The sequence below is a fragment of the Mustelus asterias genome, chromosome 22 (assembly GCF_964213995.1).
Source record: "Mustelus asterias chromosome 22, sMusAst1.hap1.1, whole genome shotgun sequence".
NCBI lineage: Eukaryota > Metazoa > Chordata > Chondrichthyes > Carcharhiniformes > Triakidae > Mustelus > Mustelus asterias.
Window position 1 is genome coordinate 10,453,003 of NC_135822.1, and position 23,615 is coordinate 10,476,617.

At 45.5% G+C, this 23,615-nt stretch overlaps 1 protein-coding gene across 1 annotated transcript in view; it reads left to right on the forward strand.

The window, feature by feature from the left end:
- Positions 1-23,615, forward strand: part of agrn (agrin) — a 582,383-nt gene that overhangs the window by 551,878 nt on the left and 6,890 nt on the right. Inside the window, exons 31-33 of the mRNA XM_078238727.1 lie at positions 2,245-2,361; positions 4,995-5,184; positions 8,772-8,859. Of these exons, the coding sequence (XP_078094853.1) occupies positions 2,245-2,361; positions 4,995-5,184; positions 8,772-8,859 (395 nt within the window). The remainder of the gene's footprint in view (positions 1-2,244; positions 2,362-4,994; positions 5,185-8,771; positions 8,860-23,615) is intronic.

A 23,615-nucleotide genomic window follows, 5' to 3' on the forward strand; every position in this document is an offset into this window, starting at 1 on the left:
TGATAGCACTCGAATGTGGGAATGGGGGGGGGAGGTTGGGGGATGGGGGAAAGGGATTTATTTGTAATCTCTGAAAAAAATATTCATTCGCACTGAGCACAAAAGCATCACAGATTTTTTTTTGGGGGGGGAGGGAAGTCGCAAAAGGCCAAGTTTGCCATTTAGTATTACTGAGTCCAGTCATGGTTCACCCTCCTGCCCAAAGAAGTTGTGAACTGGCAGGTTTAAATTAAACTAGAATGCCACTGAACCTCTCCCCTCCCCTGAAACCAGCGTTCAAGCTTAACAGCTGAAACTTAGAAGTTGGCTGACGAACAGAAGGTAAATAATCCTGAACCTCCAGAAGCATTTGTGTTAATTAATAAGCGCACTTCCATTTGGTCTCCTGTCTTGTCATGTGTAGAGATCTATTTTAAATATATGCTAGTTTGAACAAGTCACTGGCCTGATCTGGCCCGGAGTTTTGCACAGAGACGCCAGCTGTTAACTGGTATTTTTGAAAGTCTTTTATGGGGGGGGGGGGGGGGGGGGTGGAGGGATTGGCAGCTTCAAGAGAAACGAGCATTTCAACAGCAAACCGCCAGGTTCACGCACAAATGTTCCTAAAATTCTGAGCAGTTCTGCATTTTGGATGTTCCAAAAGCAGCTTTTTCGTTTCGAAAGGAACCTGTTATTTGTGCGTAACTGAGCATTCCCCTTACCAAGCCTCAGGTCACTGTCTGTGTGGAGTGTGCATGTTCTCCCCGTGTCTGCGTGGGTTTCCTCCGGATGCTCCGGTTTCCTCCCACAGTCCAAAGATGTGTGGGTTAGATGGATTGGCCATGCTAAATTGTCCCTTAGTGTCCCAAGATGTCCAGGTTAGGTGGATTAGACATACTAAATTAAATTGTCCCTTAGTGTCCCAAGATGTACTGTTTAGGTAAATTGGCCGTGCTAAATTGCCCCTTAGTGTCCAAAGATATGCAGGTTAAGTGGATTGGCCATGCTAAATTGCCCTTTAGTGTCCAAAGTTATGCAGGTTAGGTGGATTGGCCGTACTAAATTGCCCCTTATTGTCCAAAGATATGCAGGTTAAGTGGATTGGCCATGCTAAATTGCCCCTTAGTATCCAAAGAGGTACAGGTTAGGTGGATTGGCCATGCTAAATTACTCCTTAGTGTCCCAAGATGTACTGTTTTGGTAAATTGGTCATGCTAAATTGCCCCTTAGTGTCCAAAGATATGCAGGTTAAGTGGATTGGCCATGCTAAATTGCCCCTTAGTGTCCAAAGATATGCAGGTTAAGTGGATTGGCCATGCTAAATTGCCCCTTAGTGTCCAAAGATATGCAGGTTAGGTGGATTGGCTGTGCTAAATTGCCCCTTATTGTCCAAAGATATGCAGGTTAGGTGGATTGGCCGTGCTAAATTGCTCCTTAGTGTCCCAAGATGTGAGGGTTAAGGGATTAGCGGAGTAAATATGTGGGGTTATGGGGATAGGGTGGAGGTGTGGGCCTGGGTAAGGTATTCTGTCAGAGACTCGGTGCAGACTCGATGGGCCAAACGGCATCTTACTGCCCTGTAGGGATTCTGTGATCCTCTACAGTCATAAATGTATGCTGAAATGTGGTAAGTAGAATTTCTTCTTTTGGACAAAATAAAAGAAACACAAATAGCTGACTTGTAAACAGAAACAGACTTCATGGGTATAATGTGAATCCGATACAGCACTGTACACCTGGAATGGCCACGTTCCAGTTCCATTTCACCAAGGTTTTTGTTCAGTTATTGTTTTCTTCCATGAACTCCATTTGGACGGTGTTCTCAAAGACCTGTCAGTTTGCAAGCCCAGTGCATTCCCCTAGCAAGAATACCCCCCCCTTCCTCCCATTCTCTCTCTCTCTCTCTCTCCTCCCCCCCCCCCCCCCCCCCACCACCACCGACCCCACTAACGAGTCCATCGTTACAGATTTATATTGCTAATATTTACATTGAGCCTTAAAGTCAGTCTGTCACGTTGAAAACAATGGATTTAGCCCATTATTAAAAGTGAGTTGTGGAATGAAAAGCTCTCGGTATGTGCCTCGACTCAATTATAACACCAAAAAAAAAACCCCATTGGAATTGAACCTTGTATCGTTATGGTAACAGACTGAGTTTTCGGTGAAACATTGTGCCGTGTTTGGCTGTTGTTGCGTCGTCGTTTTAGCGAATGACATCTCCGGCAAGACCGTGTAATTAAATCTGAAGATGTTCTTCATTCCAAGGCCCCACACACAGCACTGAACCTCAAGGAAGCCCTGTATGTGGGTGGAGCACCAAACTTCAATAAATTTGCCCGTGCCGCCACAATCACCTCTGGATTCACTGGAGCAATTCAGAAGGTAAGTATAATTAGAACATTTATTGAATTGACCTCAAGTAGGAATTGGGGACAAAGAACTGATTAAAAACCATTAGCCGCTCCTGCTAATAAGATTCAAGCCTTCATTCCTAGATTGGAAACCAGCCTTATCATTCATACTTGTATTAATGCTGACCGTTACAGTTTTTAATTTGTTGGGAGAATGTTCTGTTGTGTTTTAGATTTATTTTCATAACACACACTGAATTTTAAGTTTAAACTGCGGTGGCCTAGTGGTGTTATCGCCAGACTATTAATCCAGAAACTCAGCAATTGTTCTGGGGGCCCGGGTTTGAATCCCGCCACAGCAGATGGTGGAATTTGAATTCAATAAAGGATATCAGAGGTAGGTTCTTTACGCAGAGAGTGGTTGGGGTGTGGAATGGACTGCCTGCAGTGATAGTGGAGTCAGACACTTTAGGAACATTTAAGCGGTTATTGGATAGGCACATGGAGCACACCAGGATGATAGGGAGTGGGATAGCTTGATCTTGGTTTCAGATAAAGCTCGGCACAACATCGTGGGCCGAAGGGCCTGTTCTGTGCTGTACTGTTCTATATTCTATAAATCTGGAATTAAGAATCTGCTGATGACCATAAACACAGTAAGAAGTCTCAAAATGCCAGGTTAAAGTCCAATAGGTTTATTTGGTAGCAATGGCTTTTGCTACCAAATAAACCTGTTGGACTTTAACCTGGTGTTGTGAGACTTCTTACTATGTTTACCCCAGTCCAACGCCGGCATCTCCACATCATGATGACCATAAAACCATTGTTGATTGTTGGAAAAACCCATCTGGTTTACTAATGCCCTTTAGGGAAGGAAATCTGCCGTCCTTACCTGGTCTGGCCTACATGTCAGTCCAGAGCCGCAGCAATGTGGTTGACTCTCAACTGCTCTCCAAGGGCAACCAGGGATGGGCAATAAATGCTGGCCACCCAACGACACCCATGTCGCATGAATGAATAAAAAAATAAAGCCAGAAGTTGGGCACAGTGGCATCAAAACATTGCAATTTATCACCCTCTTGTACACAGCATCTGATTTAATGAACCTTGTTCTGCAAGAGAAGTTTTCCCCAAATTATACCCCTCTCTTCACCCAAACTTCTTTTACTCATGCACTGCCTGTGCCAAAAAAAAATAGGGGGTGTCCGCTTGTGGGCATCAATATACACCCCCCCCCCCCCCCCACCCCCACCCCCATCCACCCAAAACGGCATTCTGAGTTGGGATGCTCAGAGAGGTTTGAGCGCCTGGCCTCCACCCTGGGAGGCTCACCCTGGCTGAGAGAGGGAATGCAGCATTCCCGTGGTTCACAGATATGAACAGCTTTCCATTTGTTGGGGACCATGGTTGGGATTCTCCGGCCCCGCCCGCTGCCAGGATCTTCGGTCCTACTGAAAGTCAGTGGACTTTTGGCCGGTCCGCCACTTCCCCTCGAACCTTAAGATTCAAACTGGGCCACTTAGGGTGATGTCAAGAAGCACCAATCACACTAAAGGTAATAGAATCTAGAACGTTCTCCCTCAGAGCAGTTGCTTGGACTGGGAGGAGGTGGTCAATGGAAAGATTCAAAACTGAGGTGGATAGGTTGATAAATTTGGCACCATTGTGTTGGCTCCCAGCCACAATCCTGACCCAAACCATTTGTAGAGGATGTCTCCGGGTCAAACTCTCTGCCTTCTGCCAAGCAAACGGTACCAAAGATTATCTGCGAATTAATTTATCCGAGGGGCCTGTTAAGGCCCAGTTCCCACACCAACTACAATTGGCAATGCGGGAAGCCCATTTTGGCCAAGGGTGGGAAAGGAGGGGGCGGGAGGGGTGCCTGATGATAGTTCCCACTAGATGGCCCCTGGGGGTGTGGCGGTGGCCCCATCAGGATCTTGCCCGGGCATCTGTGGCTGTTCTAAAAATAAATATCTGGTCTTCTCCCTCTCTCTCTCTCAGTCTCTCTCCCTTTCACTTTCTTTCTCTCGCTCCCTCTCTCTCTTTCTCTTCCTCTCTCTCTTCCTCTCATTCTCCCTCTCACTCTTTCTCCATTGTCAAGATTGGGGCAACTCCTACCTCAGCCGATGGGTGAGCGCTGCACTGCTTCCCATTGGCCCGCCATCCGTGGGTGTCCACCCTCACATTGGAAGGTGAGACTGCTCACTGGCTTCTCATTGGTTCCTTGTTCTAAAATAGCAGTGGATGTGACTCCAACAAGCCGTATGAAGTGGGGGATCCGAAACCAGCTCCCATGCTGGGTTCCTGAACCCCGATTGAAAATTCAGCCCATGATAGAACCATAGAAATGATACTCCATAGGAGGAGCCATTCAGCCCATCTTGTCCATGCCAACCCAAAAACACCCATCTAATCCCATCTTCCTGCACATGGCCCTTAGCCCTGCAACTTACAGCACTTAAGGTGCACTCCAGCTGGGATATCTGTTCAGTTGGTGGGTTGAGTTCTGTTGTTTTGGAAAGAAGCTTGAATTTTTGGAATTAAGTTCATCAAAACAAAATATCTTCATGAAGGTGTTTTTACAGAATTTGTGCTTTTTGCACCTTTAATTTTAAAAATGGTAACCGTGTCATAATTGGTTTCTTCTGCATTTGCTCCTAGCTTTCAATAAAATCTGTTCCACTTCTTAAAAAAGAAAACATCCGGAAGGCCATTGAAATCTCCAATTACCGCTCGCACCCCTGCACCGTGAGACGGAATCCATGCCGCAACGGCGGAATCTGTAGTCCAAGACTCGGGGAATACGATTGCATGTGCCAGCGAGGGTTCTCGGGACCACAGTGTGAAAAAGGTACGGTCATCTGCGTTCTCTGTGAAATCCTGATAGTTATCTCCTCTTCTCTCAGTTGAGTTTCCCGGCTTGGGTTGCTGTCTGTGTGGAGTTTTGCACAGTCTCCCCGTGTCTGCGTGGGTTTCCTCCGGGTGCTCCGGTTTCCTCCCACAGTCCAAAGGTGTGCAGGTTAGATGGATTGGCCGTGCTAAATTGCCCCTTAGTGTCAGGGGTCTAGCTAAGGTAAATGGATGGGGGTTAGGGACTGGGTGGGATTGTGGTCAGTGCAGACCTGATGGGCCGAATGGTCTCTTTCTGCACTGTAGAATTCTATGGACTTCCCCCTTAACACGTCGATTCTTTCACTCCACCTGTGAACCTTCTTGACGGATCGGCGGAGACCTGTCAGCTGCATGAGGTGTAATATCCCCAGCCTGAAACTGGCTTTCACACATTTTCAACTGGGGGCACTACACCGTGACCAGAAGTTGGAACACTGGCTGATTTTCTTCCTCCCTCTAACACCGAGCTATGGTCAACTTCAGAGAGCAGCAAACACAGTATTCATTTAGTACAGGGTTTCCCAAACGGTGTTCTGCAGAAGCCTGGGGTTCTGTTCACATGTCCAGAGGGTCCCGCGGTAAGCCAGGCTGATGTTTAACATTTGAAAAATACTGTGAAGCTACACACCCAATCAGAGGCTGGCTTCTCCTCGCATTGATTACAGAAACGCTCACTGGTGAAGTGAATGTGTGTGTGTGTGTGTGTGTGTGTGTGTGTGTGTGTGTGTGTGCGTAAAAGTGTGTGTATTTGAGAGTGAGTGTGTTTGTGTGAAAGAGAGAGAAAGGTGAGAGTGTGTGTAAGCTGAGAGAGAAAAATGACCGTGTGTGCATGTAGAATCGTACAATCCTACAGTGCAGAAGGAGGCCGTTCGGCCCATCGAGTCTGTACCGATCACAATCCCACCCAGGCTCTATCCACATAACCCCATGCATTTACCCTAGCTAGTCCCCCTGACACTAAGCGGCAGTTTAGCCAATCCACCTCCACGTGTGAGAGAGAGTGGTGATAGCATGTGTGAGAGGGAAAGAGGTGAGCCTGTGTCAGAGAGAGTGAGGGGTGTGTGAGTGAGTGAGTTGAGTGTGTATACGTATGTGAGAGCGGGAGGTGAAAGCTTGTGAGAGAGAAGTGTGTTTGTGTGAGAGAGAGAGAGAGAAACGTGAGAATGAGTGTTTGTGAGAGAGAGAAAGAATGAGGGAGTGACGCAAGTGTGTGTGAGGAAGAGATCTATCTGTATGTGTGTATGAGAGAAACGTGAGAGTGTGAGAGCGAACGGTGAGTGTGCATCTGATACAAGCAGCACCCTAAGATTTAACAAACCTGTGAGCAGCAGAAGCAGAATCATTCCTCCCATTGAAAAGAAGGTTTAATTATAAGAAATGTATTCATACAAGAAATAGAAAAATTATGTTTGTACCTATTGCACAAAAACAATCAATTTTCTGTTGTTTAACTCTTCGACATAATAAGAATGTTTCTTTGGGCTTCTGCTGGTATCCGTGGGAGGCCAAAAGGGTTCTGTGACCAGAAATGTGTAGGAAACCCAGATCTCCCACTTTTCACAGCTATTGGGGCATCTCAAAGTGCCGTCGGTATAGTCACTGTTGTGAAAGGCTGTGGAGGCCGGGTCATTGAGTGTCTTTAAGACAGAGATAGGTTCTTGATTAATAAGGTGGTCAGGGATTATGGGGAAAAGGCAGGAGAATGGGGATGAGAAAAATATCAGCCATGATTGAATGGCGGAGCAGACTCGATGGGCCGAGTGGCCTAATTCTGCTCCTATGTCTTATGGTCTTATACTGTGGGAAAGCCAGCAACGAGCTCCCACAAATAACAATGTGATAATGACCAGGTAATCTATTAGTTGTGATGTTGATTGAGGGATAATATTGGCCAAGGCAGCAGGAGTAACTCCCCTGCTCTCCTTTGAAACAACAGCGTTGGCATTCACACCAGGCAAGGCAGATCTTGGTCCTAAACCTCATCTGACAGATGGCATTTCTGACAGTGTTTAAATCTTAAGAATTCATCTACGATTTTTAAAAATTCTACAATTAGCTAAATAACTAGCATGATTTCTTTTGTATCTCAAACAATTCGGTCCAAGGAAAGCCTTGTAAATGCATGGTCTGAGGAACTCTCTTTACCAGAGCCATCAGAGGCTGTAATTCACTACATAAGTTCAGGAGGGAATCAGTGCGATTTAATTTCTGTTTCTGCTCCTCTTCTGCGGGGTTAGGGTTGAACATCAAGTCACCTGCTCAAGTGGCGATATTTTGTGTGAAGCCAGGCAATGCATTATGTAATAATATAAATATCTCCCACTTTCTATGCCTTTTAGCTTTGACAAAGGGTCATCTCGACTCGAAACGTCAGCTCTTTTCTCTCCTTACAGATGCTGCCAGACCTGCTGAGATTCTCTCGCATTTTCTCTTTTGTTATCAAGAGCTTGTACGTGGGAATTGTATCACCAGTTTTGATAGAAACCTTACAGTGCAGAAGGAGACCTTTCAGCCCATCGAGTCTGCACCAACAACAGTCCTGCCCCAGGCCCTATCCCCACACATTTACCCCACTAATTCCTCTAATCTATATATCCCGGGACACTATGGGCAACTTAGCATGGCCGATCCACCTAACCTGCACACCTTTGGAGTGTGGGAGGAAACCGGAGCACCCGGAGGAAACCCACGCAGACATGGGGAGAACGTGCAAACTCCACGCAGTCAGTGACCCAAGCCGGGGATCGAACCTGGGTCCCTGGAGCTATGAGGCAGCAGTGCTAACCACTGTGCCACCGTGCTGCGTGACTTTCACATTCCTTAGTTGGGTGGTGGGGCAGGGGGATTCAATTCCACCTCATCCCTCCAGATTAGTTGCAATGCGGCCAGTCAATGACCGCAGAGTCACCCAGCTCAACTAACCCGATACAGGAAGAGAAATAAATCTGGGACTTTCCAACTTTGCATGAGTCAGACCGGTTTCAGGCAGTGGAGTGGCTGACTTCACCATTCGGGAATCCCCGAAAATAAATGTTGTGAATATACCTTAAAAAAGATCGGACTGACACGGGATGAATAACTGATACACGTGGGCATGCTTGAGGACGATTGTTCTTTCATTCACTCCAGCGTTGAATGGTGCACATTTGTTGAACATAGCACTGGCTCCCACACAAAGCAGGACTTTATTTTTCAGGGAAGCTGGTCTGAGATGTGTCCAAGAGCGACAAGGCTAAGCCGTCGTTATTTTAAGCCCAGGTTCCTTTGCCTTATTTGTCAGCCTCCTGTTACTAAGGGTACGAGTAAACTAGATTTTAACTTGTACCGAAACAGCAAGCAAGTGCAACAGTGTCATCAGCCGCTTAAAGATATGACCTGAGATCTTTTAGTTGCGAAATTTCGCATTACGTGCCTCTCTGTTTGGACTTGCAGCAAGCGTGTTCCAGATACGCCCCTGGTGGGACATTTTCAGCGCTCCACGTTGCTCAGTTGTATTCTGAAATTGGTAGTTGTAATTGGATTATGTTGTTTTCTCTGTTTCCACAGCACTGCTAGAGAAAACTGCAGGTGAAAGTGAATCTATAGCTTTTAATGGGCGGACTTTCATAGAATATCACAATTCAGTAACAAGGAGGTACGTCATGTTTTTTTTGCATGTGAATGATTGCTGGTACAATGTTCAGCAGTTGACGTAATCAAAAATATATTTTCTCCCTAACTTTGGGAAACTCCACACTCTTCTCCACCTCATTTCAGAAACAATACATCTTTTCTCCAGCCTCTACTGACGTACATTGTGGTGTTCACTCGCCCGCTAATACTTCCTACCATTTTGTCAGCACGCTTCATTAATATTTACAAATAACAGAACCAAGGAAAAAAAAACAAGGATATGTATCTTTCGCCATATGTACAACCTTGGAGCTGTATTAGTCCCAATTTTAACATCACCTGAAAAGTGTGTAGATTCAGCGCATAAGTTCTAATCTTTGTGTCACATGGCTTAGCTGCTTTTGGTGCAAGTGTCACCTCCCGGGGACTGATGGCCTTGCTCCATTTTCAAGGTCATACTCTGACCCATAAAAGCGAACTGCAAGGTCACGACCTCCCCGAAAGGCAGCTGCAATTTCGAAGCCCCTTCAAGGTTTGACGGAACTCGTGCGCTGTAATTGCGGTGGGTTCAAATGTCAGCTCAGGTTAAGTATTGTTAGAGACCCTTCATAAAATTATCCAGTCGGGCTCTTGAGTTTTCGATTGTCTTGATGCTGAATTTTATTGTGAATGTACATCACTTTTAAGTATTCATACGTCACTGGTCAACCCATACACAAATCCAAAAATGAAGCAGATTCATATGACCAAAATAAGCCATCTCGCTTTCCTTTGTTCTATCTGGTTGTTAGAAATTCTCCTTCAGTAAGTGACTTGTGCTTGTCCCAGTTTTATCGTTGTATGGTGTCTGTTTTGTCTCTTATGTGTGTCCTTGTTTTCTCTACTCTCAAGCCATCTTGCAAATGAGATTCCAGAGTAAGTACAATGTCCAGATACTGAACTCATTCATATGCTGTACCCCTCCCCATCATGTTTACATGGCCAGAATGTCAGATATGCAAGGAGGTGGCATGTGTGCATAAATCACCTTTAGGGAGGTGGGAGATTGTGAAATATCAAGCATAAACCAATGTACCTCAGGCATGTTGGAGATTTCTCAGCTGCGTTGTGGTTTACTTTTCATACTTTACGGTGTCCCAATGTCTGCTTTTCCTGTGTTACCCTCTTCCCGAGCAATTTATGTATAATTAAAGTTGTTTTCAGATTGCATCAAGGGGGACTGACGTCTGCTGAACAAATCTCATACTATCTGCTGGTAAACATGCCAGAACTCAATGTAAGGGTCTCGCATCCAGCCCATACTTGACTTGGGTGTTGGAAACCACTGGCCCAGGCCTCACCTCAACTCAAAGCACCTTAAGTGAATGGTGTTAAATAGCTCCTAGTCATTGAAGGCGGTTGTCTTCAAAGACTATGCAGAGATCTCTGGAACTCCTGGGTTGTTTTCTGAAGGCTTACGACAGTCGAATGCGAGGCAACGCTGGAAACACAACCTGTATCTTTTATGGCTTAAAACAAAATGCTTCTGGTGTTGCCATAATATTAGTTCCCTCGTTTAAGAATCTACTGATGACCATGAAACCATTGTCGATTGTCAGAAAAACCCATCTGGTTCACTAATGTCTTTTAGGGAAGGAAATCTGCCATCCTTACCTGGTCTGGCCTACATGTGACTCCAGAACCACAGCAATGTGGTTGACTCTCAACTGCCCTCTGAAATGGACTAGCGAGACACTCGGTTGTATCCGTCGCTCAAGAAGGCAGCTCATCATCACCTTCTCAAGGGCAACTAGGGATGGACGATAAATGCTGGCCAGCCAGCAACGCCCATATCCCACGAATGAATAAAATAAAAGTGACTACTTCAACAGGCAGTTGTATCTTTGTCACTTTACAGTCCCTGTGGGGCCCAACAAACACGGAAAGCCTCAACGGTGCCCGTGGACACTGCATACTCCCTCTCCAGGGATATCTGGCTGTGAGTATAGCCGTGCTAGAGGGGCAGACAGTCAGGTCGGATGACCCCTTGAGTACCCGTTGCATGGACCTAGTCCCTTTCTATATGTGTTCAAGATACTTGATCAATACCCTGTACTGGTTTATCCTTGCACAAGTCCCTTACCCCCCCGCAAACTGAAACCAGGGCAATCGCTTTCCTCTTTTAGGTTGTGGCGAGGGAAAGAGAAACTCTTAACTCAGGATTGTTTTTGAGAAGTTGTTGCAGTTCTGGTGTCAGCAAAGCAGTTGAGTGTTTCCTTACAGACAGGGTTCTGGTTTTCTTGGGTTTTTTTGTCATTTCTTTCAAAAAAAAAGGATCCCTCGATCTAAAAACTTCAAAAACCTCCTTCAGCTCTCACTCCTTCTGATGCTATTTATAATCGCAAAGTGTGCACCTCAGTAAAAGACACTGTGCAAATAATCCCTCATCGTCTGACATTGGGCCGTTTGAAAATAAGCATTACTTGAGTTGCACGCGCATCTTTCAGCTGAATAGGCAGAAACTTTGCAACATCCTACTCATCAAGGCTGACAAATTACGTTTTTTCTCCCAGCATATATATAGTTTATCATGAGCGCACGCCCTGGAGAATCATATCAACTTGTCATTAGTTCATTCATCTGGAAGTAACTAGCCATTCACAGTAGGACGTGAAAAATACTGTCTTTCGCTTTGAGAGTTTGGATGCTGCCACATGGTTTACACAGGATAAAGAAAGGGAAGACCACTTGGGTCCAAAGATGTGCGGGTCAGGTGATTGGCCGTGCTAAATTGTCCACTAGTGTCAGGGGGACTAGCTAGGGTAAATGCATGGGTTATGGGGATAGGGCCCGGGTGGGATTGTGGTCGGTGCAGACTCGATGGGCCGAATGGCCTCCTTCTGCACTGTAGGGATTCTATGATTCTATCTCAGTTCAGGTGCCGAAAGAGCAGAATCTGAAGCTTTGACAAAGGGTCATCCGGACTCGAAACGTCATATCTTTTCTCTCCTCACAGATGCTGCCAGATCTACTGAGATTTTCCAGCATTTTCTCTTTTTGTTTCAGAATCTAAAAGCTGGTCTTTTTTTAAAAACTCGTTCTTGGGACATCGCTGGCTGGCCAGCATTTATTGCCCATCCCTAGTTGCCCGAGGGCAGTTGAGAGTCAACCACATTGCTGTGGCTTTGGAGTCACACGTAGGCCAGACTGGGTAAGGACAACAGATTTCCTTCCCTGGGGGACATTAGTGATGATGTGGAGATGCCGGCGTTGGACTGGGGTGAACACAGTAAGAGTTTTAACAACACCAGGTTAAAGTCCAACAGGTTTATTTGGTAGCAAATACCATTAGCTTTCGGAGCGCTGCTCCCATGGAGCAGTGTTGTTAAAACTCTTACTGTGGACATTAGTGAACCAGATGGGTATTTCCGACAATCAACATTGATTTCATGGTCATCAGTAGATTCTTAATTCCAGATTTTTTTTTATTGAATTCAAATTCCACCATCTGCTGTGGCGGGATTCGAACCCAGGTCCCCAGAACATTAGCTGAGTTTCTAGATTAATAGCTTAGCAATAATACCACTGGGCCATCAGCTCCCCAGCTGCAAGCGATGCAAATGGGATGAGAGGAGTTTTTTCTTCTCTCACCAGAGGGTTCATGAGTCTTTGGAACTTGCTTCCTCCAAAGTGAGTGGAAGCAGAGTCTTTGAATGTTTTTAAGGCTGAGTGAGATAGATTCTTGAGTAACAAGGGGGTGAAAGATTACCGGAGTGATGCGGGAATGTGGGGTTGAGGTTATAATCTGGACAGCCATGATCCTTTTGAATGGCGGAGCAGGGCGAGGGGCTGAGTGGCCTACTCCTACTCCTCATAAGACCTTAAGACGGAGCAGATTTGGCCACTCGGCCCATCGAGTCTGCTCAGTCATTCAATCATGACTGATATTTTTCTCATCCCCATTCTCCTGCCTTTTCCTCATAACCCCCTGATCCCCTTATTAATCAAGAGCCTATCTATCTCACTAATCCGTGTGTTTATTCATGAATAGATAACAGGACAGTGTAAAGAGAGATGGCCAGTTAATGTTTCAGGTGTATCATAGAAATCACAGAAACCCTACAGTGCAGAAAGAGGCCATTTGGCCCATCGAGTCTGCACCGATCACAATCCCACCCAGGCCCTACCCCCATATCCCTACATGCAGAGTATGTTCTCTATTGCAATAGCTCTGGTGAAGGATAAACACCTGAGTCATTAACTTACCTTCTTTCCGACATTGTCCAACCCGCATGCGTAATTATGGCATTTCCTGCTTATTCTTCTGTATGTTTTATCTGAGTGTTGTTCCATCTCTTCACAGCAAGAATGGTGTTTATTGTCAAGGACAATTTTCATAAATTCTGAACTGTTTTAAGGCAATTATTTGTGTGACTTTGATCCAAAAGCTGCAAAACTACAGAAAGAACGTGCACGTAAATATCGATAATGATCTGAAAAAGATGTAAGCTCACCACAGCAAATAAATGCACCCTTACGGAGGCTGCACTGAATTAGATACAGAAAACAGTACGTGAAGCAGCATGGTGGAGGACCGGCAGTGCAAGAATTCAAAGGAACTAAAAATACTTTTCTTTGATCTCGTGCCAACAATTTTCATTTGGGGTTGGGATGGCAGGGGACGGGGAGAACAAATAGTCACACCGAAGCTTTTAGTCATTTTGGAACTAATAGTTCGCTGCATCATGTGTACTAACAGCGGGCAGCACGTTTGGACCTGAATGACGCTCAGAACTTTCTCCCTTCGGTGCTGGCTTAGTAGTGGAATGTTCCTTTTATGAATTCCCGTGGCGGGTGTGTGAAATTTTCTTACAATGTCCACCGCACTGTGAGGAACATTCAGCGATGTTATTATAGAATTCGTGTAACAAATTTAGATTGTACCTGGAGAGTGCGTCATATTGGGGTGAAAGATTCGTGTTTATGGGCTAGATTTTTTAGACCTTTAAAAATGGTGGGGCGGAATGTGGGGGGAAGTCCAGCCTCTCTATCTTGGTGACGGGGGTGGGGCGGGGGGGTAAAGGGAGCAGGGTGTAACCCTCACAGAAGGGAAACCCAAACACAGCAGGGTCATTTGAACTTAGTGCTGAGTTCAAAAGTGTCCCATTTTGGGTATTGGAGGGACTTTAACCCTTAATGTGGGAGTCATTAATGATATAGTCGATGTAAATGCTTTTGACGATCAGTTAAGGTTTATTTATTTAAGTGTTATGTCCTGAAGGTTTTTAAATCCCCAGCTCTTTAAAAAGCAGGCTTCAGCTGTCAGTAAGAGTTAAAAACCCTCTGCTGGACTGCTTCAATTGACAGGCCATCTGGCGTAGGCTAAGAAGAAAGAAATTACCTTCTGGTCGTGCAGTTTAAATAGAGGTCTGTGTTGACATTTTGCCAAGGGCTATCGCTATATCATTTTGAAAGCCTGGCTCAGTTTCAAAAGGTACAATAATCTCAGCGGGTGTTCTAGTGCTGAAGTGGCTATTAAATGACTAACTATCGTTGATGAGTGATCTGAATAGAAGTTAGTTTGTTTTCCTAAGAGATTAACGCTTTGAGTGGGTTCCTTGAATGGGAATTTTTTTCACTAACAAATATGCCAAATATACTCCTACTCCTAAATCCTATGTTTCGATTGGTTGATTTTAAATTCGGTATTGAAAAAAAATACTCATAAAAACCCATTTACTACATTTAATCCCTTATGAAAACAGGCATTAAAATTCATAGTCCCACTTCGAATTGTTTATAACCGCTTGGAACGTTCAATCAAACTGTGAACTGACAGGCATCCCACTGTGATAATGAAAAGTTGTGAATTCGGTCATGTACCACTAATCCTGTAACAATAACTCTGAAGTCAATGAACAGAGTGAAATAGTAAGCACTGAACATTTTTCTTTATCGCTGCAAAGAATGTGTTCAAATATTTAAAGGGCAGAAATTTTAAATCCCTTAATAGCTTGACCAGGTCCTTTTGACAGCCCTCTTTACAGCACGTTTTGACAGTTCCCTTTATGGTTCCAATGAACTTGAAATCCCGATGGTCATTTCCACTTTGGCGCAATCAGCAATCCTAATTGCATTCGTATTTTTGATTTGGATTTTCACTCAAGCTGAAACTAATTTTCATTTCACTGAGAGAGAGAAAATAAAATTAAACATAAAAGCCAAAATTTTCCATCCCTTCCCTTCGGTGGCGGGGGGGTTCTTCCGGTCCTGTCGATGGTGACACCCCGCTGCCATTGGCCAATGGCAGGTTGCCTCCGTTACCGCAAAACACGGGGTAGATCCTCCGACTCCCCCAGCTTCCGACTCCCCCAGCTTCCAACTCCCTCCTGTGGCCTGTCAGAACTAACCTCGGCACCTTGTCACCCTATGCAGCTGGCACCCTACTGAGCTGACACTCTACCCACCCCACACACTGTACCCACCCCGCACACGCTGCCCACCCTGCACGCGCTGCCCACCGTGCACGCGCTGCCCACCGTGCACGCACTGCCCACCCTGCACGCACTGCCCACCCTGCACGCGCTGCCCACCCTGCACGCGCTGCCCACCCTGCACGCGCTGCCCACCCTGCACGCGCTGCCCACCCTGCACGCGCTGCCCACCCTGCACGCGCTGCACACGCTGCCCAATCTGCACGCACTGCCCACCCTGCACGCGCTGCCCACCCTGCACGCACTGCACGCGCTGCCCACCCTGCACCCGCTGCACATGCTGCCCACCCTGCACGCGCTGTCCACCCTGCACGCACTGCACGCGCTGCCCAACCTGCACGCGCTGCCCACCCTGCACGCGCTGCCCACCCTGCACGCGCTGCCCACCCTGCACGCGCTGCCCACCCTGCACGCGCTGCCCACCCTGCACAGCTAGCACTTACCTCACTCACACTCACTTACTAAACGCAGTAAAAAGCTATTCAAACGTCCCAAAGCCTTTCACTATCCTGGTGAATGAAGGCAGCAGAGAAGGGCTCCGAGCACAGGTACACTCCGCATTTCTGAAGAGGCCTGGCTTGGAAATCCAGAAATGCAGAGCTGTAGCACTGTGTAAAAATAATATAGGACTGGAGTAGCAATCTGACAGTGATTGTTGCCCTTTATGTCCTCCATCACTGCGTCAAGATCCTTGACCACCCTACCTATTACTATGAGAGTACTTTCATTTCATAGACTTCAGCTGTTAAGAGGGCCCACCAACCCCTGCTCAAGGACAGTTTGGGAGGGACAATGAATGGAGAATTATGTTTTTAAAAATGAGTGATGCACAATTGTCTACCTTCACTTTGACAATAGATTATAATCCGTGATGCGGGACAGAAATACGGATTACAAGACTTCCCTCAGAGGTAAGTATCTCCTTGTCCAGACCAAATAAGAAGTCTCACAACATCAGGTTAAAGTCCTACAGGTTTATTTGGAATCACGAGCTTTCGCAGTGCTGCTCCTTCATCAGGTGAGTGGTGGGGTCCATTTTGGTGGTGGGGCAGAAATTGAGCCCTTGGCTGAGAACTTCGACTCACCTGAGGAAGGAGCAGCACTCCAAAAGCCCGTGATTCTAAATAAACCTCTTGGACTTTAACCTGGTGTTGTGAGACTTCTTACTGTGCCCAGCCCAGTCCAATGTCGGGCAACTCCACATCAGACCAAATAAAACTTGCACTGCGTAATTGTGACTGCCTACCGATCCAGGGAGAGTGGGATGCCATCACTACGTGTAAGAATGAAGAGTATTCCATTTCTCCCATCACGCAATGGATGGTGCAGTGGTCAGCACTGCTGCCTTACAGCGCTAGGGACCCGGGTTCGATTCCCAGCTTGGGCGACTGTGCGGAGTTTGCACGTTCTCCCCGTGCCTGCGTGGGTTTCCTCCGGGTGCTCCGTTTTCTTCCCACAGTCCGAAAGACGTGCTGGTTAGGTGCATTGACCGTGCTAAATTCTTCTTCAGTGTACCTGAACAGGTTGCCTGAGCGTGGCGATTAGGGGATTTTCGCAGTCACTGCATTGCAGCGTTAATGTAAGCCTACTTGTGACATTAATAAATAAACTTTAAAAAATGTCATCCTTCAACTTGATCCGGTCCAAAGTCCATTCCCACCATCACCACATTATGAACTTTGTACAATTGTATATCATTTATGTGCCATGTGTGTGTTGTTCTGCACAATACTGCGGACCTTCTCAGATGGATCATTAAATACTGATATATATCAAAATGATTTATTGTGCCGTTTCCAAACATGCACTCAGCAATTATTTCCATCAGTCAGTATTTCATTTTTACCTTTGTTTTTTGCCAAAACGTACACTCTGGAAGGTATAGATGTTCTTGCGTATTTTAACTAAGGCTAGCTTAGATTTTTGATTAAGAAGCTTTATTCTGGTCTTTAGTTATGATTATCCTAATATTTAATTCTTTGCCCTCCTTAATTTCTGTGCCTCCTCCCTCCCGTGGACGGCACGGTGGCACAGTGGTTAGCACTGCTGCCTCACAGTACCAGGGTTCGATTCCCAACTTGGATGACAGTCTCTGCGGAGTCTGTACTTTCTCCCCGTGTCTGCGTGGGTTTCCTCCGGGTGCTCCAGTTTCCTCCCACAGTCTGAAAGACGTGCTGGTTAGGTGCATTGGCCATTCTAAATTCTCCCTCAGTCTACCCAAACAGGCACCAGAGTGTGGCGACTAGGGGATTTTCACAGTAACTTCATTGCAGTGTTAATGTAAGCCTACTCGTGACACTAATAAATAAGCTTAAACTTAATTTCCTCCCTTGTTGACCTCATGTGCTAAATATCTACAACTGAGGTTAGTGTAAAGTCATGAAGAGCAACTGTTGTGGTGGAAAGAGATGTCAGTAAGAAAAGCGGGAAGATCTATCTGGTTAAAGAGAGAGAAGAGTTTATGAAGATGGGCAAAGCCTCGATGATACGAGGTGACAGGAAAATGTGGCTCACAGGACTGCAGGGTTAGGATGGGATTTTTCTTCATGAGTTTGCAAAGGCACAGGATAAGTATTACAGAACATGGATATTTCTTCTGATGCCACGGATAAACAGTGGTTGTGGAATTAGGGTTTGGAATGCACTGCCTGAGAGTGTGGTGGAGGCAGGTTTAATTGAAGCATTCAAAAGGGAATTAGACTGTTATCTGGAAAAGAAGAATGTGCAGGATTACCAGGAGAGGGCGGGGATTTGCTTATTCGCAATGGGACAAATGGCCTCCTTCTGTGCCATAACAATTCTGTGATTCTGTGTTAAACCCCCACCTCACCTTCAATGTGGAGAATTCAAGGCCAGTTGTAGATCAGCTACCAGATCAGCCAGTTCAGCATTGAGCCATTAAAGGATGCTACCTTGTCTTTAGTTTTGCTCATGGGCAGCACAGTGGTTAGCACTGCTGCCTCACCACCCTTAGTGTCCAAAGATGTGCAGGTTAGGTGGATTAGCCATGGTATATATGCAGGGTTACGGAGATAGAGCGAGGGGGTTACCCTGGGTAAGATGCTCTTTTGAGGAATCATTGTGGACTTAATGGGCTGAATGGCCTCCTTCTGCACTGTGGGGATTATATGGTTCTGTGATATTTGCATTACTACTTCTGCTATCCCTTTCTACTCGCCTATGTTAGGATAGAGATCAGAAAATTCAGGGAGTCAAACTGGACTGTGGCTTGAATGACAATCAACTTTTTTCTTTAAAGAGTTTTTGTGGCTTTTTAAAAAAATTGACAATAAATTTCCTTTTCCTCTCTTGGTTGTAATTTTCCTTCCATGGGTCTGCAAACACCGTCTGTAGCTGAGAGAGCTTGGCAGTTATTCCCACACCTCCTTTAATGCCATTGTAAGCACTCCATTGTTGGAGTTCAGGGGTCAAATGAATCCTCTTTCCAATCAACAATACACTGTGTTGTTGCTCCAAAACTTTGCTGTAAATGTTTTTGAGCTTTATCTTTCATATCTATGTTAGTATTTCCTGAACTTTACTTTTGGTTTGTAGAATGAAGGTCAACTTTCTATCTTAACTATGTTAACTTAAAAAAAAATACATTCCACTGTTTCCATTCTTGGTGCTTTCTGATTTTTAACTTAGAATGTACATGTATTGGTTAATTTTGGGTAAAACTTGGCTTTTTACTGATTGTGCTTTCCCTTAATAATTCAGCAATTAAACAATCTTCACTGCTACTTACTGCATGCATGCATTTTTCTTTCTGCCTCCCCCACCTAAGTCCTGAGTTCTTGGACTATCCTTCAGATCAAAGGTGAGTCTTCACCATGCTTGCATTCACTGCTTTAGTCTGTGGCTGTCCTCCTGTGTGTCGTGGCTTTCATCATGATGTCTTGGGTCTAATTGAGAAGAAATTGAGAGCCAACTTGAATCTGCTGTACAATTGTATTTTTCCAGCTGATTGGATTTGCATACATAAATCTCTACCATTCAGTGAACTCACTAAGGGAGTCACACAATTACCACGCGGCTGAGGAATCTGTCACGCTCTTAAACGATAATCAAGATTGTCCTGACCGAACGCTTTGCTGATGTTACAACAGTGGTTACACTTCAAAAGCACCACATTGGTTATGAAGCATTGGGGGTGTTGCAGGGGACATCAAAGCTGCTTGGTAAATGCAAGTTCTTCTTCAGCCAGAGTGCAAAACTCTTCCTCCTCCTCCCCCCCCGACACATGCCAATCGCAAGCCCCTCCCAAAAGGGAAGAAGAAAGCAACATTTATTGTATGGGTGGAAAAGTGGTTAGCACTGCTGCCTCCCACCGCCAGGGGCCTGGGTTCGATTACGGCCTTGGGTGACTCTGTGTGGAATTTTCACATTCTCCCTGTGTGGGTTTCCTCCGGGTGCTCTGGTTTCCTCCCATGCTCGAAAGATGTGCAGGTTAGGTGGATTGGCCATGATAAATTGCTCTTTCGTGTCGCAAGATGTATTGGTGAGATGGATCAGCCATGGTAAATGTGTGGGGTTACGGGGACAGGGCAGGGGAGAGGGCCTGGGTAACCTACTCTGCCAGAGAGTCAGTGCAGACTCGATGGGCTGAATGGCCTCCTCCTGCACTGTAGGCTGCTATGATATATATTTGTTAGGATTGATTACTGGCACTTGGATGATACAGCAAGCTTCTGTATAGATGATTAAATGCTCTTATGTTTAGATAATGTCTTGAGACGCTGACCTTCACAAACTGAAATGGCTAATGTTGGAGTTTAGAAGGATGAGGGGGGCTCTTACCTAAACTTACAGGATACCGCGAGGCCTGGATAGAGTGGACATGGAGAGGACGTTTCCGCTAGTAGGAAAAACTAGAACCAGAGGGCACAACCTCAGGCTAAAGGGACGATCCTTTAAAACAGAGATGAGGAGGAATTTCTTCAGGCAGAGAGTGGTGAATCTGCCGCAGAAGGCTGTGGAGGCCACGTCTTTGAGTGTCTTTAAGACAGAACTAGATAGGTTCTTGATTAATAAGGGGATCAGGGGTTATGGGGGAAAGGCAGGAGAATGGGGATGAGAAAAATATCAGCCATGAGTGGCCTAATTCTGTTCCTATGTCTTATGGTCTACAAGGCTGCAGTGCATTTTATAATTATACTATTTTATAGCACAGACCAGGTCATTTGGCCAATCCTACTTGTGCCAGTTTGTTCCTGATACATTTCATACTTTCCTTGAAAATATTTCTCCACTTCTCTTTTCATAACTATTATATGTTCGGCTTCCTCTGCTGTTTCTGGTAGAATATTTGGCGTCATTAATTGGGCTCTCTCTTTTCTGCCTCCTCTTATCTGTCTCAATATTTTGTTCCTTATCAGAAACATAGACTAAATTGTTGTAGCATAGACCGTTTCCATCAATCTCACCATCCCTAGAATTCAGAAATCCCTAGAATTCAGAAACAACGCATAGTTCACTATCTGCAACCTTCAGTTTGAGTTCCTCACCTATGTTTGTCACAACCCCTCTCAGAATCATTAATATCACCCTTAACCACCATTCCAAGCCAACATTCAGCTGTTTCTTTTCCTATATCCACCTAACATATATTCTGGTCAATTCTATCCATTTTAACTCTTCCCTTGTATTTTTTTGAAACTTCAAGTATTTAGGGTGACTGTCAGTGTGGAGTTTGCATGTTTCCTCCAGGTGCTCCGGTTTCCTCCCGCACTCCAAGGATGTGCAGGTTAGGTGGATTGGCCATGCTAAGTTGACCTTTAGTGTCAGGGGGATTAGCAGGGTAAATACGTGCAGTTATGGGGATAGGGTCTGGGTGGGATTGTGGTCGGTGCAGGCGCGATGGGCCAAATGGCCTCCTTCTGCACTGTAGGGATTCTATGATTCTCTGCCTCCCTGCTCCCATTGGTTATTTAGCAGTGAGCTGCAACTATAAACCCAAAAGTGAATTTCATTGGATGAAACACAGCTTCCAGGTCTGATTTTATAGTCTCCTGTGAAGTAAGCCAGCCTGCAGCCTGATGCATCCTGGATAGTCCCCAAATAGTCAACAGGGTGTGCATCCCCCTGACTGACTGATCAAATGCATGCTGGAGCTTAGAGAAGAGACTTCATTGTTTATATCTTTCACAGAAAACATAGAAAATAGAAGCAGGAGTAGTCCATTTGGCCCATCGAGCCTGCTCCACCATTCATTATGATCATGGCTGATCATCAAATTCAATATCCTGATCTCCCCCCCCCCCCAATATCCCTTGATCCCTTCAGCCCCCAAGTGCTATATCCAATTTCTTCTTGAAATCACACGTTTTAGCCTCAACTACTTTCTTTGGTAGTGAATTCCACACATTCACCACCCTCTGAGCGAAGAAATTTCTCCTCACCTCAGTCCTAAAAGCTTTATCCTTCATCCTCAAACTATGACCCTAGTTCTGGGTTCCTCCACCATTGGGAATTGTTTCTGAATCTACCCTGTCTAATCCTGTTAGAACTTTATAAGTTTCCATGAGATCACCTCTCACTCGTATAAACTCCAATGAATATAATCCTAACCGACTTAGCCTCTCCTCATATGACAGTGACATTGCAATTCTAAACTCTGAATAGTGACATGAATCTACAAATCAGATTACTGGGATTCCTTTTTAACACTTATTTGGCTCAAATTTGAATCTATGACATTTAAACCCAAATCAAGTTCCATTATGTATAGCTCTATCAGCCTGTACAGTACTTTGCTCTCGGTTTCTTTAACCTAAAGGCCCATTGATGGTGTATTTGATGCTATTTGGTCGTTCAATGTTCTGTATCTCTGGACGTTGTGTTTGTGGCGCTGCGGGTAACCGGTGTGGTCTATTAACCCTCTCACGCTCACTAGCCCAGCCTGTATTTTCTGACGGAAAACCATCCGGAAATCAGACTGTATTCAAAAGCTCAGGGGCAGAAAATGGGTGAAAACCCCACTTTGTACTAGAGCTCTGCCCATTTTTTAAAACACCGTTGCATTTTCCAATGACAGCGTCAGCGCCCAGCTAAACAGATTATTTATGTATTTTGGCATGCCGTTTCCTGTCATTTTAATGTGCAGGATATTCAACATTTGGAAAGAGTTATCCAGGAATGCAGTAAGATTAGGGAAAGTACACAGGAATATTAAGAAAAGCGTATTTTTGTCACTTCCTAGATATTTTTCTTAGGCAGCTGAGTTGTCACGAACCTTTGCCAAGTTTCAATAACGTTTCAGTCCTCATCCTGTTATTGACACCAATAGGTTTTCCATTGGGAAATCCCCTGACTGACATGCTTGAAGAAGCGAAAGACTTGTGGAGTTCTGAATGTGCTGGAGATTCTCTATGTCCTCTATGATAGGCAATTGGTGCTAATGTGACGGTGAATCCAATGGCATGATACCAATATTCAATACCAACCTAACCATAATACGATGCTTCCCAATCACAGACTGTCAAGATTTTAATGGCACTACATTAACGGCAGCATGACCTGGTGACTAATAGATGGTATATTGCCTCACTGGGCTCCCAACTTTTCTGGAGCAGGTTCTGGCAATGGCACGGGGGGCATTTTTCTGAAGATCTGACTTAAGAAAGAGGCAGAAGCAGAGTTTGTGCTACTTGTTGCGAGGAGAGCTGTACCTACCACGCAACGTATGGCTTGCACATCCAGCGATGTTAATGATTAGCTGGACCCCACACTTTGGTTTAACCTCCTGACGGGCATGCTGCAGTGACGATCGGTGGATACGGTGCATTGGCGCAGAGGGATCACAGCTGTCTCTCACAGTGGGTATCTCCACTTCATCAGCCGTCAAACAGGAGGTTGGATGTGAGGCTGCTTCGTCATGTGTTGCAGAGTCCTGCATCATTTGCCTTCATTTCTGTCAGTCACCTCGTGATCTCCTGATTCCCCAGCCATGGGAAAAGACTTTTGGAATGGTGTTGCCCTGTTGTAGCAGTTCCTTTTAATTGGACCATGCCTTTAGATTTTGAGATACACAACATTCTGCTCCTATCACCTGTATGTCCTGTAGACCTGTTCAAATCTGCACTCGAAGACATTGCACGGTGGCACAGTGGTTAGCACTGCTGCCTCACAGTGCCAAGGAACCGGGTTCGATTCCCAGCCTTGGGTCACTCTGTGCGAAGTCTGCACATTCTCTCCTTGTCTTTCCACTGGGTGCTCCGGTTTCCTCCCACAGTCCAAAAGACGTGCTGGTTAGGTGCATTGGCCATGCTAAATTCTCCCTCAGTCTACCCGATCAGACACTGGA